Genomic DNA, 16,721 nt, shown 5'->3' on the forward strand with positions numbered 1-16,721 from the left:
CAGTAGTTAAAGCGAGTTAGAGTAAAGCTACTGAAATTGAGAAATGTATTTCCGCCTCACCGAGACTAGAATTCCAAAGCTCAAAACGATTTGTCTCCTAAACTCTCTTGTAGGGTTGGAACTTCAATTCCTAGATAAATAAATCAACATTTACTGGTTTACTGAAGTTATAATTAGTTCTAATTTTAATGTAGAATATCTGGTGAAAAATAATAAATAATGATGAGTATACAGGGTGTTTCAAAAAATATGTCGCATTCCTCACGTAAAAATAAGATTTTTTTTCTTATCAACATATGTACTGCTTTGTTTCGTAGCTACAGGGTGTTACAATCTTAATCATCTTTCGATTTATTATAATTTTCTTCCAAGTATGTACTTTTAGTGATTCGAATGAAATTTTGGGGGTAAAAGTTACTAGAAGTGCTACATTTAAATGCTAAAAAAGTGTCGATAAATTCATCAGTGACGTGCGTATGGGTTATCAACGGAATATTTAAAAAAAAGCATGTGCGCCACTGATTTTTTTTCTTTTGATATAAAAATTGTATAGGCTGTTTAATGCCTATTAAAAGTATCTTTTGATATTTTGTAAAATTCGCCCTCCATCATGAGATTATTTTAAACGGCAATTTTATTAATCACAATTAATAAAATTAAAATAAAAATATTAAATTATTTATATTTTACCTAATTTATTACTAAATATTATTACTAGTAGTTATTATTACTATTAGTCCAATCTACATCAGCAATTACAAATAAAAATAATGTTATTTAAGATAATTACAAAAAAACTAATTTTAAAAAGTTTTAACATCCTGTAACTCTAAAACTATGCATTTCCATACCCATGTTTATAGAAAGTTTTTTCATATTTTTTGATGAGGAATCAATGAGTACTTATTTAAAATTTTTGCAAGTTAATGATATTAAATATTTTAAGGGTTGCTATTAGACTTGGATCAAGCCAAATTAATAAAATTGCATTTATCTCATCAAGGAGGACGAAATCGACAAAATATCAAGAGACAACTTTTAATCGCCATTAAATCGCTTACATTATTTCGTAAGAGAAAAAAAGTCAATGGCGTACATGCTTTTTGTAGAAAAATATTGCAGTGATAACCCATATGCACGTCCCTGGTGAATATGTCGACATTTTTTTAGCATTAAAATTTGTCGCATTTATAGTAAGTTTTACCATTAAAATTTCATTGGAATGACTAAAAGTACTTGGAAGAAAATTATAATAAATCGAAAAAATATTAAGACTTTAACACCCTGTAGCTACGAAACAAAGCAGAATCGGACCTATGTTGATATGAAAAATAAATCTTATTTTTACGCGAGGAATCTCCCCACGAGAGATGGCACATGCTTTTTGAAGCACCCTGTATAGTTTAGTACTTACTAGTATTTATACAGTTCATACCAAATAAACTTTTAGTCACGTGATTAAGCTTGACCGGCACAGCGTTGCCCACTTTTATATATTTTCTTTTGATGAAAATATTTTTGGAAACAAAAATAAATTCAATATAAATATATAAACAGTTATTATGTACAGGGTGGGTCAAATTCGACGCTTTTAAATGGAAACACCCTTTTCTATAGGAGATAGACAAAAATTAATATCGGTGTCTGGAGCTCAATTTTTGTCAAAAACATGATGGTGAAAACCGCATATCGATATCTGTTACCGTTTCGAAGTTACGGGGTGTTTTTAAAAAATATGCATTTTTAACAAATCGCTGTAACTTTTTTGCTATGCAAAATTTAATATTTTTATGAAAACATTTCCAAAGCACCTTTTTACGTAGAATTTAATGGTTTAAGTATAATTTTTTTAAAATTAATAATTTAAGAATTATCAACAGAAAATTTGATTTTTTATATGAGACACCCTGTATATTTTTAATTTATTGAAAATAATTTAAAATTACCTTTCCAAAAATATAACACACTTGATATTTTGCTCGATTCCTCTTCGAGATATAGAGTATATAAAAATTCACCCGCTTTAAATAAGTAGGTTTTGAACGGCACCGGTTGTAATGCAAAAAAGTCTAGCTGTGAGCATCAATTAAAACGAAAATAATATTTGCTATGAGAGATGCAGAATTTTATAACAATTTAAAATATATTTAACCAACATCAACACATTTAAACTATATCTAATAACAATAAAAATAAATAGCAAACCAAGACATGAGATTTTGCTACAGGTGTTCGACTTATCGGCCGTCTTCTGTTATGGACAGACGGGGCAGTTTTTGAAAATTTCTCTCGGAACTCATTAACTCAGTGCCAGTGGGGGTGAAAGATACCCTCTCATAACTACTAAGTATTTCTAATTCTTGTCTCGATTATACGGAAGAATAAGGAAGCTTTATTCTTCCGCAAATATATCCATAGGATTAGATCCATGAGCACTAAGTCAGGCGGCCTCGACGGCCAACGGCTGGGATCTTGGTTAGCTATTGAACTATTCTTGAAATTGGCTGCAAAAATTTGCTGACAACTTCAGCGTTCAGAGGCGGTGCGTCGTCTTGCTGGAAAATATATTTTCGAGTTCCATTAAGGGCATATCATCAATAAGGGGTCCAAAGCCTACTAATTAAAAGTGGCGAACTTTTAATAATTCTGTATTTCGAAGGGCATTATAACAAAATATCAAGTGTGCTATATTTTTGGAAAGGTAATTTTAAATTCTTTTCAGTTAATGAAAAATATAGAGGGTGTCCCAAATGAAAATTCAATTTTTCTGTTCACTGTTAACTCTAAATTATTAATTTTAAAAAAATTATACTTAAACTATTAAATTCTACGTAAAAAGATGCTTTGGAAATGTTTTCATAGAAATACAAAATTTTCCATAGCAAAAAAGTTACAGCGATTTATTAAAAATGCACATTTTTGAAAAACACCCCGTAACTCCGAAACGGTAACAGATATTGATGTGCGGTTTTCACCACCATGCTTTTGATGAAAATTGAGCTCCAGACACCGATATTAGTTTTCGTCTATCTCCTATAGAAAAGGGTGTTTCCATTTAAAAGCGTCGAATTTGACCCACCCTGTACATCAACAAAACTCATCTTCTTAACAGCACTTAATAGACATAAATGTTTCTAATAAAGCTGCGATGAGTTTTTTACGGCTATTAAGCTATCTTGTACCACTTCGCACTAAAAGAGGTTCTGAAAACTACAATGTTCGACTGCAAGGTCTGCTAGTAAACATTTTTAAGCTTAAAGTATCACAACACTATTTATTTAAACCAAAAACTCGTAATGCAAAACTAAAGTGTCGAAACGAATGACAATGTCCGGAAATAAATAAATAAATGCGTCAACTTGACATTTTTCATAGCAGGGCTACCACCTGAATCCCCAGCGCGGACAAAACTGGCCGGTAAAACAAATGAAAAGTGTATGAGTGTCTTAAAACATGACAAAAAACAACCCTGATCCTTGCTATAAAAAGCTTCATTCAACAGGTATTTTTATTGTAGGCTGAAGTTTAGGTTGAGGGAGGTTAGTGACGCGAGACACACAAAAGTCGATTTTGTATTTGAATAATTGAAGATTTCACTTTTTTTCAACAAACGGTTATAGTAGAAAATTGCTTTTTTTAAGTTTGTATTCACATTTGTATAAATAACGTGAGAGTTAGCTGTTTATTCAAAAAGATCGATAGTTCTTACGAATTTCTAAATAATTTAAACTATTTTATCAGCATTGTTTATACAGACTTGTTATTGATAATTGATTTGACTCATTGCACATTCTTACGGTATGCTTTATATTATTGCATTTGTTTCTAATTTTGTAATGTTTTGACAGTTTTAAGAAATTTATTCTATGATAATATTTATTACAGTGTTTATTTAATTATGATTAATCTATTTTAAACCTTATTATATTTTCTTCAATACTACTATTACTACTATCTATAAACTATAAAATAATAATAACACACATTCTCGTTTTAATTTTGTTTTGTTGATAATAATAATTATCAGTATTTTGACAAATTGTATAAACTATATATTGAGAACATTTACAATCTCGAATTACATAAAAAGTTTAAACTTGTTATATATGTTACGCTCAATAGTCGAATTCGGGCAATGCCTGAAAAAAATACGCAAATCTAGTTTTGAGCAAGGAATATTTCCCAAACCCGAAAAACCAACTAACCAATGAATTAACACCCTCCAAATACAACCTAACAAGTATAGCTGGAGACGTGAGAAATATAAAATAACACGCGGCCGGTGCTATCCCTAAGTCTCTTCCTATATTTGTACAACTGTAACCACGCTAACCAACTCGCCAAATAACTAAACCAATCCAAGCAAAAAGAGTGAAACCAATGCAATCAAATCACACTATAAGCAAAAAAAATAATGGAATAAAACTAATTTTTCGGGTTTGGGAAATATTCCTTGCTCAAAACTAGATTTGCGTATTTTTCTAGGGCATTGCCCGAATTCGACTATTGAGCGTAATATATGGCCAAAATTATTGCATATATCGTTTAAAAATATACGGAAAGGAATTTAAAGAACCTTTTTTTATACATAGGTTTGATAATCTGTAATAAACATTTTTTTGTTAAAATGGATATGGTAAACAATGTTTATCGTTCAGACCCAATATTATTACAAACTCTTGCACATTTCGATTTGTGGTCTCTTGAGTTTCAGAAGAAATTTGACCATTGTTTTGGACTTAAAATGCCTAGAAACATTATTACACAGTTTAATAGAGTCAGAATAGTAACACTGTCTCAACAGGTCTACCGGCAAGTTGCAATAGCTGAAATTGTAGGAGTTAACCAAAGCAAAATGGACCTAATTGGAATTTCGTCATGTTTAGTGATGAAACAAGAATAGGCCTAATGTCAGACTCGCGACGAACTTTCGTCTGGAGAGCATCTGGAAGACGAGCACGCTTGAATGCATCTCAACCCCACTATGATATTGAAGAAAAATGTGGGTCGAATTCGGCATTATTGGGTACGGGTTACAGGATGACGCCCTCGACTTTTCGAACCGATGCCTCTAAATGGACGAAATCATCAGGATTTTTCTCTTAATTATGGGTCGATTGGAACCAAACTCGGCACGTGGATAGATGTAGATGTCTAGTAGTACCTCATTTTGGTTCTTCCCTCTAATACCCGATAATTATTTGATAATGTTTTGTCTAATTATTGTACTTAAGAGATACTTCCAATAGCTACTAATCAAATTATTTGTCATCCTGTATATTGTTAAGTGTCAATATGCACTTTTTAATAAAAATAACTTTCTTGCAATTTTAATTTAAAACTGTCTGACACAAGGCTTTTGAAACTCTATAATTCTCTTTATAAATTATTCTATATCCGCATAATATGAGGGTATAAAGGGATAATAATACAGCAATGTTTCAAAAGCGTAATACACTGTAATATTATAGACTTAAGACAAAGTCTATAGAAATATATAGACTTTGCTTTGGATATACGATATTCAATTATATGTTAAATAATATTCTGTTTAAAGGGAGATAAGCTAAAAGTGCAATCTCTGATGCGAAGGTAATGTTAGCTATCAATTTTACAACTAAAATATTTTAGCAGCCGAGTGAAATAAGTTTTGATCGTTTTATTGGCATAGAATCTATTAGTAGGTATTATTTAATACTTATCTAATAATCTAATCTATTATCTTATAAATACTAAGGTTAAAGATAGTATCTAATAATAGAAATATTTTCTTGAATTTTACTATAAAAATATACTATTGCTTGGAATTGTAGAACAAGAGATTGTTGAAGACTATTGGAAAGAAAAGTAAAGTATTTAAAGAGTTAGGTACCATATTCTATGTGCTGTCAGGAAAAATATAAGTTCTAATATCGACTTAGCATTACGAAATATCCGAACATATTATAAAATAAACGATACAGAATATTTTAAATATTCAAAAAAATTATTTTACAGCCCTGGAAGAAGACGAAACTACAATCTAAATGTTTAGTCTTTTTCTATTGGTAGATATCTACCGGTAATACAATTAATTAGTCTTTCACTGTAGTTTTTGCGAACAAATTTGTTGCATTAGTTGCAGAATCTAATAGTTTTATAGGTTTTACATACATGGGGGAGAACAACTCGCTTCTAATTGTCTCTAACTAGTACATTTACCTCTGGAACATATTTAGCGAGAAAAACTTGGAAATTTCTGGGAAGAGTTTGGATACTGGCCTTTTCCTTCATTACTACATGTTATATAGCATAGATATATTTAACGGATTATTATAAAAGCAATTGAAAAAATTAATTAACAATTAAAAACTACACCAAATAAAGCGAATTTAATAAATAATATGATAACTATTTTACTTACATAAGCGCGTAGCGGCACGGAGTACCACAACTTCTGTAGCTGTTACGTTTGCGACAGAATTGTGTCCACTGGATATGCAACTACTACGATCAAGGGTGTCAAGTGTCAAATATCCTTAAATAAGAATATTTAATGTTACTACTGACCTACATACGTCCAATGGATATTGTGTTTTATTGGAATTAGTAAAATTGCGGTACAAAATTCAAAAATTCTACTAAAGAACCAATGAGTATAAGCAGGCAAGGTAAAACAGATAGTTTGCTTTAACCCAACACCAACAATCCAACAAAATCCAACAGTTTGCAATAATTTCCAACACCAAACTACGTAATGCATACGCTACCTAAATGGGTGCAGGTACATGAATTGATGACATAAGGGTTTGAGATTAATTGGGTCCCAATTAAACTCAAACAGAACTTGCAAAATTTCCGTTTACTTACAAATGAACTTTAAAGGTCAACTTTCCTGGGAAATATCTGAATGAAAGAACGTAAAATATCCTGGATATTATCCAAAATATTGCTATAAATTCATTATAATTTCCGAGAAATTTTATAGGATTGATAAAATTTTTTGGCGAGTGTTCACCTCTCTACTCAGAAAGACCTTTTTTTTAAAGTTAAATTAACATGAAAAGTAAAAAGATTTGAGATTACGTGAGTTAATATTTGTGTTAATACGTGTCAATTATTTTCATATTTTCATGTAACTCTATTTAGTACCTACGAGATTTAGTAAAATGTTTTTTGAAGTAAAACTTCTTTACGCGCGTTGGGAGTAAAAATTCAAGGCCGTGACACGACACGCGACACAACAGCCGAGAGGAAAAGCGGTAACGACAGCTTACGACTTAAAAAAATTGTCCGATTTAAATGAAATTTGGTATGTCGATAGATTGAATCAAGCCCGACTTGACCCTGTACGATTTCTTACGTCAGAACTAAGTGTCACAGTGACACGTACTGTGACAGTTAGTTCTGACGTAAGAAACGTCAAAAGTCTTTATCAAATCAAATTTGGTGGGTAGGCTATGTGAGCGACGGTGCACACGATCCCACCCTGCAAAGTTGGATACGACGTTTCGTTTATATCTTCATCAGGTGGAATGAAGGATTTGATATTGAAGGAAAATGTGGGTCGATTTCGGCATAATTGGGGACGGGCTACAGGATGACGCCGTCGACGTTTCGAGTAATATGGATGTAATCATCAGGATTTTTCTCTTAATTATGGGTCGATTGGAATCAAACGGCACGTAGATAGAGGTACCCGAATGGAGTCCTCACACGGACAGACGGTAATTTTAATACAAATTTTATGAAAGTGAATCAAATTGTTGAGTAATTTTTAATATGATACTTTTTCAAATATGTCCTTCAAATCCTTTAATTTAATAGCTGTTAGTAAGAAGTTTCACTTCAAATATGCGTACATAGTGTACACTTCGGTGCACACTCTTGTTATGCAGTTTATAATAAATGCCATATAGAGATTGGCCCGAAAACAGTTATTTGCGATTTCCATTTGGAAGGTCACTTTAATGTCGTCTTTTTACAATTCCATACAAAGTCCTATAAAAATAGATATATTGACTCCTAATATTTGCAATATTTTTTTCCAACAAAATAAACTACATTCGTATTCATATATTTTTTTCTGCATTTCTTAAACCACATTTAGAAATGTGTTGCTTTGATGTGTTGCTATATCAAAACCACGGCTATTTTTCTGCTTAGTTTTTTGTTTCAAAACCAATTAATAGCTCATTGATTTTATAATTACAATATTGGATCAATGATTGACAAGAGAAAGATAACAAAGTTTTTATTTCTTAATTACATACTATCAAGGCTGTGGTTATATTTGCGAACTGGAAATTTTTTTAAAATCAATTACTATCTAGTTGACTTTATAATTATATTATTTTGTTGGGACAGCGCCAACAAAATTTCAATAATTTGATTGACTTTTACGTTCGGAAATGTCTCCGGACTGAAATGTTTTCGCAAAATTAGGTTATTTTGTTTTTGGAATAATGGGTCAGTTTATACAAAGTTCCAAATATTTCTTGTATTTTACGTGTAGGGCACACGAGACGAACCCCAGACCCCTCTTGCAACACGCAACGCCATCCCACGTAAAGGTATGGCCATAGTGCACCGGCTTCCCGCTTCTCTCATTGGGAGGAACTCGTTCCTTAGTTCTAGTTCCTCAAGAGGAATAGTTCCTTGAACTAAGTCTTTAGTTCACAATAGTTCCCGACTAACATTGACATCCCCGTTGCTTGCTAATGGGTTTCGTTGTCAGTCAGAACTATTCACAGTATGATCTGTATAAATTTTATCAGTGGCGGATACAGAGGGGGGGCCGTGGGTCCAGCCCCCCCCCCCCCCAATAAAAAATCCATAAATTGGTTTAAATATTAAGCTTTTGGGTTAAAAATTGCGCTCTAAAAAGTATATTCTACATTACTTTTTATTTGGGCCCACCCTATAATAAATTCCTGTATCCGCCCCTGAATTTTATAATGTACGAAATATAAGGAGACGTATAATTGCGTATATTAAAAACATATAGGTAAGTTTTATTGCAGATAAAAAAAATTAAAAAAGAACTACGACTCAACCCTGCAAACGATATTCTCGCTTCCTACAAGCGGATGTTAAAATCATTTTTTTTTTAATTTTCAAACTTGAATAACTCAGTTATTTTGGAGTTACTTGAAAAACGGTAAAAAGAAAATATGTTTCTTTTATCGATTTCTACTAGCCCTGAAAACATTTCCACTTATAAGACTCACTCTGAATATTCAAGGCAGTTGTTTTACAGAATCCCAAATTTCCTTTTTTCAACAGAAAATTGCTTCTATTGATTGGTCAGATGTATACGAAACCTTTAAACAATGCATACGCATATGCCGTATTTTTCAATATATTTTCGAATAGTTTCAATGTCCTGTTTATCGTGAAAAATGTAATTCAACCAAATGGAAAAATAATCATCAAAGGACAACAATAATAGAGTTCAAAGTTTTTTGTTAAATTAATTTCTGGAATACAAAAAAAGATCAATTTTTGACAATCATTGTAAAGTAAATAATAAAGTTTTTGGTTTGGTTTGGCCATAGTAAGTAATACTAAATTACATAGCCAGCATTTGTGAATACCATTAACATAATAATAAAACAACGTTAACACTCATTGAAAAGTTGTTAAACGTGTAATAACACCTCTAATAAGCATTGCATTTTTAAAAATTGATAAAACATACATATTTATTAATAATTTACACAAATGTTATCAGCATTGTTCGCCAATGTTGATAATATTCACACATACAATAATTAGTGGACAAATTTTGATCCATTTGTATTATGTTTTGATATCTCTTTTTTAAATGTAAATGTTTACTGTTGTTCAGTGAAAATTTTCATGATTTATTATGTAGACTTTTTTAATAACGAAATTTATAAAGGGATTCATAAAATGTTTATTAAACGTATATAAATTTGTAAAGTTTTCGGTTGAGATTTTTTTTTAATTTGATGCTTCTTTCAGCAACGCCAAGTAAGATATCACTAATGCTATCATTAATATTTTGTATTAACATTGAAGTTCGGATTGAAGTTAATAAGAATTTAAATTTTAATGAAGATGATGAATAAAATAAGAGTTATACATGAACTGGAAGCATTTAAATCGAGTTTATAAAATGAGGCTATGGTAGATTGTGAAGTGTATTATGATGTAAAGTGTATTTAATGGACTACATGGCTTAAAAAGAGGGGTTTAGTAACGTTTCATTTATCTTTCATTGTATTGGAAAAATTTACACTTTCGTAATTTTTAGTTCAAAGTATTTGGAGTTGAATATTCAGGTGTTTTTTTCTTTGTATTTCAAGATATAAACGACGAATTTTTCTAAATAATACATTTATTTTCTAAAATATACTATTTTAAATTTGATAAGTTAAATAACATAAAAACAGTATACAAAAACTTTATCTTATTAATATTTAATGGGATATTAAGGTCAGTAATAAATATCCAGACGATAAATGAACTAACAAATACATATTATAACCTATGTTAAAAATGGAAATATATTTGTATTGTAAATAGTATGGCACTAGTTTAGTCTAAAAATAATATTAAATAATAATGCAACCATTGAAAATACATCAAAAATATATTAAAGCATTTTTTTCTCTTTATACCGGTTATAGAAGTTTCCAACAAAATTTTTACAAAAATAGGTTAGTTTTTAAAAATATATAAAAAAGCTTTATGTTGACTAAACAGATGTACAGAAGGGAAGAATTATTGTTCTCAGCGAACAACGAACAACGAACAAAGGGACGTAGCAGAGATAATAGACGTTACCTAGGGTGTTGTATCGAAAATATATGCAAAGTACTTGGAACTAGGAACTCTCAAGAAAAGGCACCAGACAAAATCGTCAAAGAGACACAACTGAACAACAAGACCGCTTTGTGTGCCAAATTGTTAGAAGAAATCCCAATGTTTCTTATCCAGCGCTACAAAGACAACTTCTGGCAGCTACAGGTGTGGACGTTTCAGTTGAAATCATAAGAAAAAGGCACACAGTTATCTCGGCAAAATAAAATTGTCCGGTTAAATTGGTGCCTTCAACATCAAAATTGGACAATTGAGAATTGGCAAAATGTTCTTTTTTTCCTAAGATCAGATGACCATCGAATTCGGGTTTTCAGAGCTCCAGGAAGATGAGGGAGACTCCAGGCTGCTAAATCCAAACCAAGATATAAAGTAGGAACTGGAGAGATATTATGCTGGCAGCGAAAATTCCATTGATACAAATTTTAACGGGTCGGAGGTATGCTGATTTAGTGTTAGAACCAACTTTGGAGAGCTGCAATTGGGGATAATTTTAATTTCAAGCACGATATGCACTTTCCCATACTTGCAGAGTACCTAGTGAATGTATTGTAATGGAAGGTATGATAGTTTTGGACTGGCCTGCATGCTCATCAGATGTAAACCATATCAAACACTTGTGGGACCATCTCAAAAGAAGGGTTAGAGCTCGTCGAAACAATCCAGGAAATCTCGCACAGCCTATTGATGCAGCAGAATGGGAAAACATACTCCAAGACAACGTTGATGGTTTAATACTACTACTACTATTGTCATTACTCGCTGACGAGTATTTAACCCACATCAGAAGATGGTAACGCAAGTTATCTCTCTTCCGCACTCCGGACATTCAAAAATGTCATTGCCTTGTTGCCTCTTTACTTTTTAGTTGTCGCTGTTCACTGAGTTTACAATTCTTCTTGATCTTTTTGATTTTTCAAAAATTAAATTGTCTTTTTGATTTTTGACTATTAAACATTTAACAAAATGAGGCCTCATTTCGTTTCAGAAACCAAGTAAATACCATTGTGTTTATTTTGGGAACTCGTCAATTTTTTTATTGCTAGATATATGGTTTTTCATCAAGAGTCTATTACGTTGTACCCGAGGTTGTAGCGTTCGGTTCGCTCTCAGGGGTCGGGTAAAGCGGGTGTGTGGCCGAAGGAAATATTGTATATTATATTTCAGAAATCTGCCTAAAGCTTAGCCCGATCCTGTTGTGTTAAGCCAGACCCAAAATTCAAAACACACGTGCTTTGATTAAGGCTTGATTATGGTTTGCAGAGCTTCAGCATTTACCATAAAATAGCGAGCAATTTGTTACAAAACCATATAAATTATATATCACTGTAATCACAAAACTTCAATCTATGTCCGTATTGTAACCGAATTTTAAATTATGTCTTTATTTTCGAGAAAATTTAGTCCAAACATAAGGAATATTTTGTTGATGTTTCACCATCAAAATCTTAAAAATAACGAAGTTGTCTAAAAGTGTGCTACAATACGGATACAGTATAATCCTTTATCTTTAATATTCTTCTTCATTTGTGTAAAAATACCTAGCCAGTTTTATATAAAACGTTAAATGCCGAACGCTTATTTTGCTACTTTTTCGGACTAGTAAAAAAGTCTTTGGTAAGGACTGAGTTTCATTCATAAACACAAAATGTTCATACGTCTCAAAAATTATAAAACTTCCATATAAGTTTGGTCGTGTTTAGTTGAAAATGACTTCTTGGACTCACCTCCTTCAAATTGGGCAAATTATACAGCACCAGCGAGAATTCAAAGAACAACTCCAACCCCCTGATCAGCCGCAAGTTCGGGAACAACTTCCCAATAGACGTCACATGTTTCACTTTGAAAAACAACACATAGCCAGTAACGCGCGTCAGTTCCGGAAACACATACTGATCGTACTCGCTCACGCTCTTCGTCGTCTCGATAAGCACAATGTTCAAGTTGCCCGTGATCTCCGTGCAGTTCCTCAACTTGTTCAAGTACTCGATCTTGTTTCGCACGTCTATGCTGTCGCATATTTTAGCGGACAGTGGCGAAAGGAAGAGGAGCAAAAAAAGCGCGCCGGATACTAGCAGGAACTTAGTTGTGTGACACCGCATCGCTGTTGTTTGGTTTGTTTTGAAGTGTAGTCGTCGTCGTGGACTCGACGGTTGCGCTCATGGCACGCATACTCGCTGTCGGGCGTCCGATCGTAGACTGACGCCGACGACGCGCGTTTCGTGCGGTGTAGAAAGGCGTCCGTCGCACCGGGACCTGGGGCTTGTGCTTCCTTGGGAGCGCTAGTAGAGGTGATTGAACAGAAAAATACGAAAAGGCGGCGCGCGGTTAGGTTCACGGTCGCTTCCTGGTCGGCACTGTTATCTGTTATCTAACCGGCCGGCGGCACTCCAACGGGAAGAACGAGAAGTAGGACAAACGGTCTAGAATACAGGTACGGGTTTCGAGTTGCGTCTGTGTCGATGCAAGTAAGCAGGTGGGTGTAGTGGTGAAGGGCGGAGCATCGGATGCTTTTTGGAATCGAATATCCAATGCGAATATCTTTTTGAATTCGAACACTTTTCAGAATCTACTACATTCTGAGAGTGGAGTTAATCACTGCAACCTTACAGCGCTTCCAGATGGAGCGGACCGTCCGCGACTTCGAGCAAGTACCATGAGTTTATATGAACAATGTCACATGGGTCGCGTATGCTCCGTCCGGATGATTTCGTTCGAGAGCTATCTTGAAAAAACACGCGGACGAACAACGCGGACGCTCCGCTCCATCTGAAAGCACTGTTACAGATCTATTTTGTGGCCCTGTTGCTTGAGTTATAACGAATTATAACTGGCTTTAAGAGCTTCTCAAAACCCAGTATCTGAGACGGCTTCACAGAGGCACAAATAATTGTCGTTTCGGCGAACTCAGTGATGAGATCTTCTGGTGTTTTCTCATTTCCCTACAAAATCTCCATTCGCCATTGTTTTTTAGCTTCGATCTATGAGGTGTTGAGGAGACACTGTTAAAAACCTCGTGACAACCCGAATATTGTTCTTACTTAAATCGTTCTCTTTCGTAAGTGCTGAGAAATTTCTTTTAGTGTCTTAGACCGTTGGAGAATTCCCATTCCAGGTTACGGATGAGTCTTCCACATTCTTGAGTTTCGCTTTAACCTTTCGAAGATCGCGCGCAGACACAGTCCGCAGTTACCTATTTTTATCGATATTTCGAAAATCTGGGAAGATAAAGGTGCATATTCATTAAGGTGCGTATTCACTATCCGAACGAACGAACGAATGTTCATTCGTTCGTTCAATACGCACCTTTAAGGTGCGTATTCATTATCCGAACGAACGAACGAGCGAGCGAACGAATGGAATTCGGTATATTTGGACGGTGGACCGAACGCATGCGCTCGGCCATCCCAATCGTTCGCTCGGCCATCCGTTTCGAGTCAGTACATCAAAGGCGATCGCAAACGAATGGGTTAAGGTGTTTTTTTATTAATAAATTAAATTTTTTGATAGAGAAATTCATGTAATCGTTTTATTCAAAAAATGTGTTTTTGAAAATTATTTTTCATTTTTAAAAAAACAAAAGCCCTAGGCCCCCCCTGGGCTCAACCCCATGTCCCCCCAGGCCCACCTCAGGATAAATTGCTAGTTACGCTAATGAGTGTACGTTTGCACATCGTTTAGTGCAGTTAGTGTCTTTTTATACTCATATGCAGAGTGTTAGTCCACGCGCGACCGTTTGTGATACTCTTTTTACATCAATAATTTTACAATGTCGAACAGGGTAAGTTATTTTATTGATTTGTTTTAATTGAAAATGAGTAAATTGTGATAAAAGAAGTGAATTATCGACTTTTTTTATTAAATATTATTTTTTAGATGTACTCATATAAGGCAGAGCAAGAACGATTGCAACAGCTAATGCAAGATGTTTGAACGAAGATGACGAATTAACTACTAAACATGACGATGACAAGGAAGAAAGAGATGTTATAGAAAAGCAAGGGCTTGAAATAAATTCTAATACAGAAACATAAATTTCAGATTCTGAAGCACTAAATACAGTATTACCAGAGGATCAGAATACCGGATTGCCAGAGATACTACAGAATTGTGATAGGTGGAAAACAGACTAACTCGTTACTCTTGTGTGCAGTGTCACAATTTCGTATGTTTTGAGCACACGCAAATGTTCTGTAATCACTGTTCTACGCATTGATTTTTTCATTATTATTTATTTTTGTTATTGAATTATATTTATTAGTTTGTGTTGTTGCGTGTTTTATATTATATATTTTATGTTTATGTTCGCTATTTGTAATGAAGCAAGTCAATAAATTGTTTTTTAATTTGATTATCATATTATTTTATCTCTTTACACCACTAGCAATGCTTAAGACCTCTTGGATGCAGACTCAGAGTCCGCGCGCGATCTGTCATGTAAAAAATAAAGCGCGACCGCTGAAAGGTTAAGGTGGTTTCCACTTGAAAAGCAGAACGGTTCTAGTCCAGTTAGTGGAGTATTCGCTCCTTTTCTAGCTAGATCGTTTGCTTTCTCATTGCCTTTTATCCCTTGGTGAGCACCCAGACTAGGAGGCACCCTTTATTTTCTATGTCTAATTTGTTCAACTTCTGTAGGCATTCTTTGACCAACTTCGAATTGAAGTTGATGAAACTGAGTTGATCCCTTTAGTGTAGGATGGTGGTGCCATGTAGCTGAAAACATGTAGAAAATAAACACTGATATAATAAACTGTTTTTTCGTTATTTTTTAATTTGAAAAAATAAATGTACTGTTTGACCAGCAGATCTGTAGCTACGGAAGGAATGCGAGAAAAAAAAATCGATATTGCCACGTTTATCTATAAAATTGCAAAATTGCCAGACATGAACTATAAATTTAATATATTTTTATTATATATAATGTGTTTAATATATATTTTGACGTATATTACTAAGGAATTTTAACGTAGTTCATATTGTTCGATATGTTTTATTTAATAACTTATTTCTTTCTTTCTGTATAATCTGCCTATTATGAAAGTTGAAGATTTTCAACGATATCATTGGCAAACCGGCATCGCCGCGCATGGCCGCCTATTCATCGAACATGATTGGCCAGAGTACGTCACAGGATTTGTTACCACGCGGTTGCCATGGCTTTTACGCCTTTCCTATTCGCTTGCTTTATCCCCAACTTCACGGTCTCTTCTGAAAAGAGTAGGAATATTGAATACTATTGAAATATCCAGTGGCGGTGTCATTTTTTTGATCATTATTACTTTATTTCATTATTTTATACCGGTTATCCTAAACTTTATTCCTATATTTTTAGTATATTTGATAGTTAAGTTGTGTTTTATTGTTTTGTTATCTTGTTATAATGTTTTTCGTTCGTAGTTTTTAATTATTAATATCAAGTTTGATCGTATATTTGTGTTTTAAAACGAATAAATTTGTTAAGGGTAAGACGCTACATAGTCAGACAAGAGAAATAATAGCTAATTTATATAGGTAAGTTAATAATAACGTGGATGAAATCTCATTTGGTGTATTTCCTTGTGTTCATAATAGGGTTTGCGATGAAGAAGCTACAGAGAGTTCGCTTGAGTTGCCGCTTAAACGTAAACTTGAGCGGATATTTCTTTATACCGGAGTTAGCGTATCGGCTATAAAAAAATTCACACAGAAGATAAAAAAAAGGCTGAAAACTAACCCCGATAAAATGATATCCTCTCTGGAAAGAAACGACCACGTGAGACTGCTGTCGAAAAGCTCAACGACTTTTTCGAAGTGGTCAGGAATTTGATAAATAGATTTTATCTCGAATTCAAACTCGTCCCCACAATTAGAAAGCTTTTGCAAAAATTGCAGGAAGAATCGAATTTTCCTTTTGCAGG

At 33.5% G+C, this 16,721-nt stretch overlaps 2 protein-coding genes across 4 annotated transcripts in view; one reads left to right on the top strand and one right to left on the bottom strand.

The window, feature by feature from the left end:
* The window catches only part of LOC115874628 (insulin-like receptor), a 327,686-nt gene extending 314,710 nt beyond the window's left edge, over positions 1-12,976 (bottom strand). For both annotated transcript variants that reach the window (XM_030889842.1, XM_030889841.1), the window contains exon 1: positions 12,552-12,976. In XM_030889842.1, coding sequence (XP_030745702.1) covers positions 12,552-12,926 — 375 coding nt within the window. In that variant the 5' untranslated portion in view covers positions 12,927-12,976. The remainder of the gene's footprint in view (positions 1-12,551) is intronic.
* Positions 12,977-13,147: 171 nt separating this feature from the next.
* The window catches only part of LOC115874629 (gephyrin), a 115,193-nt gene continuing 111,619 nt past the window's right edge, over positions 13,148-16,721 (top strand). The window contains exon 1 of one of the 2 annotated variants that reach the window (XM_030889844.1): positions 13,148-13,258. The gene's annotated coding sequence lies outside the window, so the exon portion shown is untranslated. Of the gene's footprint in view, positions 13,301-16,721 lie in introns of both variants that reach the window. The other variant, XM_030889845.1, reaches the window with a different exon arrangement.

This window comes from Sitophilus oryzae, unplaced genomic scaffold (genome assembly GCF_002938485.1).
Source record: "Sitophilus oryzae breed Bouriz unplaced genomic scaffold, Soryzae_2.0 scaffold_1297_pilon_pilon, whole genome shotgun sequence".
Lineage (NCBI taxonomy): Eukaryota > Metazoa > Arthropoda > Insecta > Coleoptera > Curculionidae > Sitophilus > Sitophilus oryzae.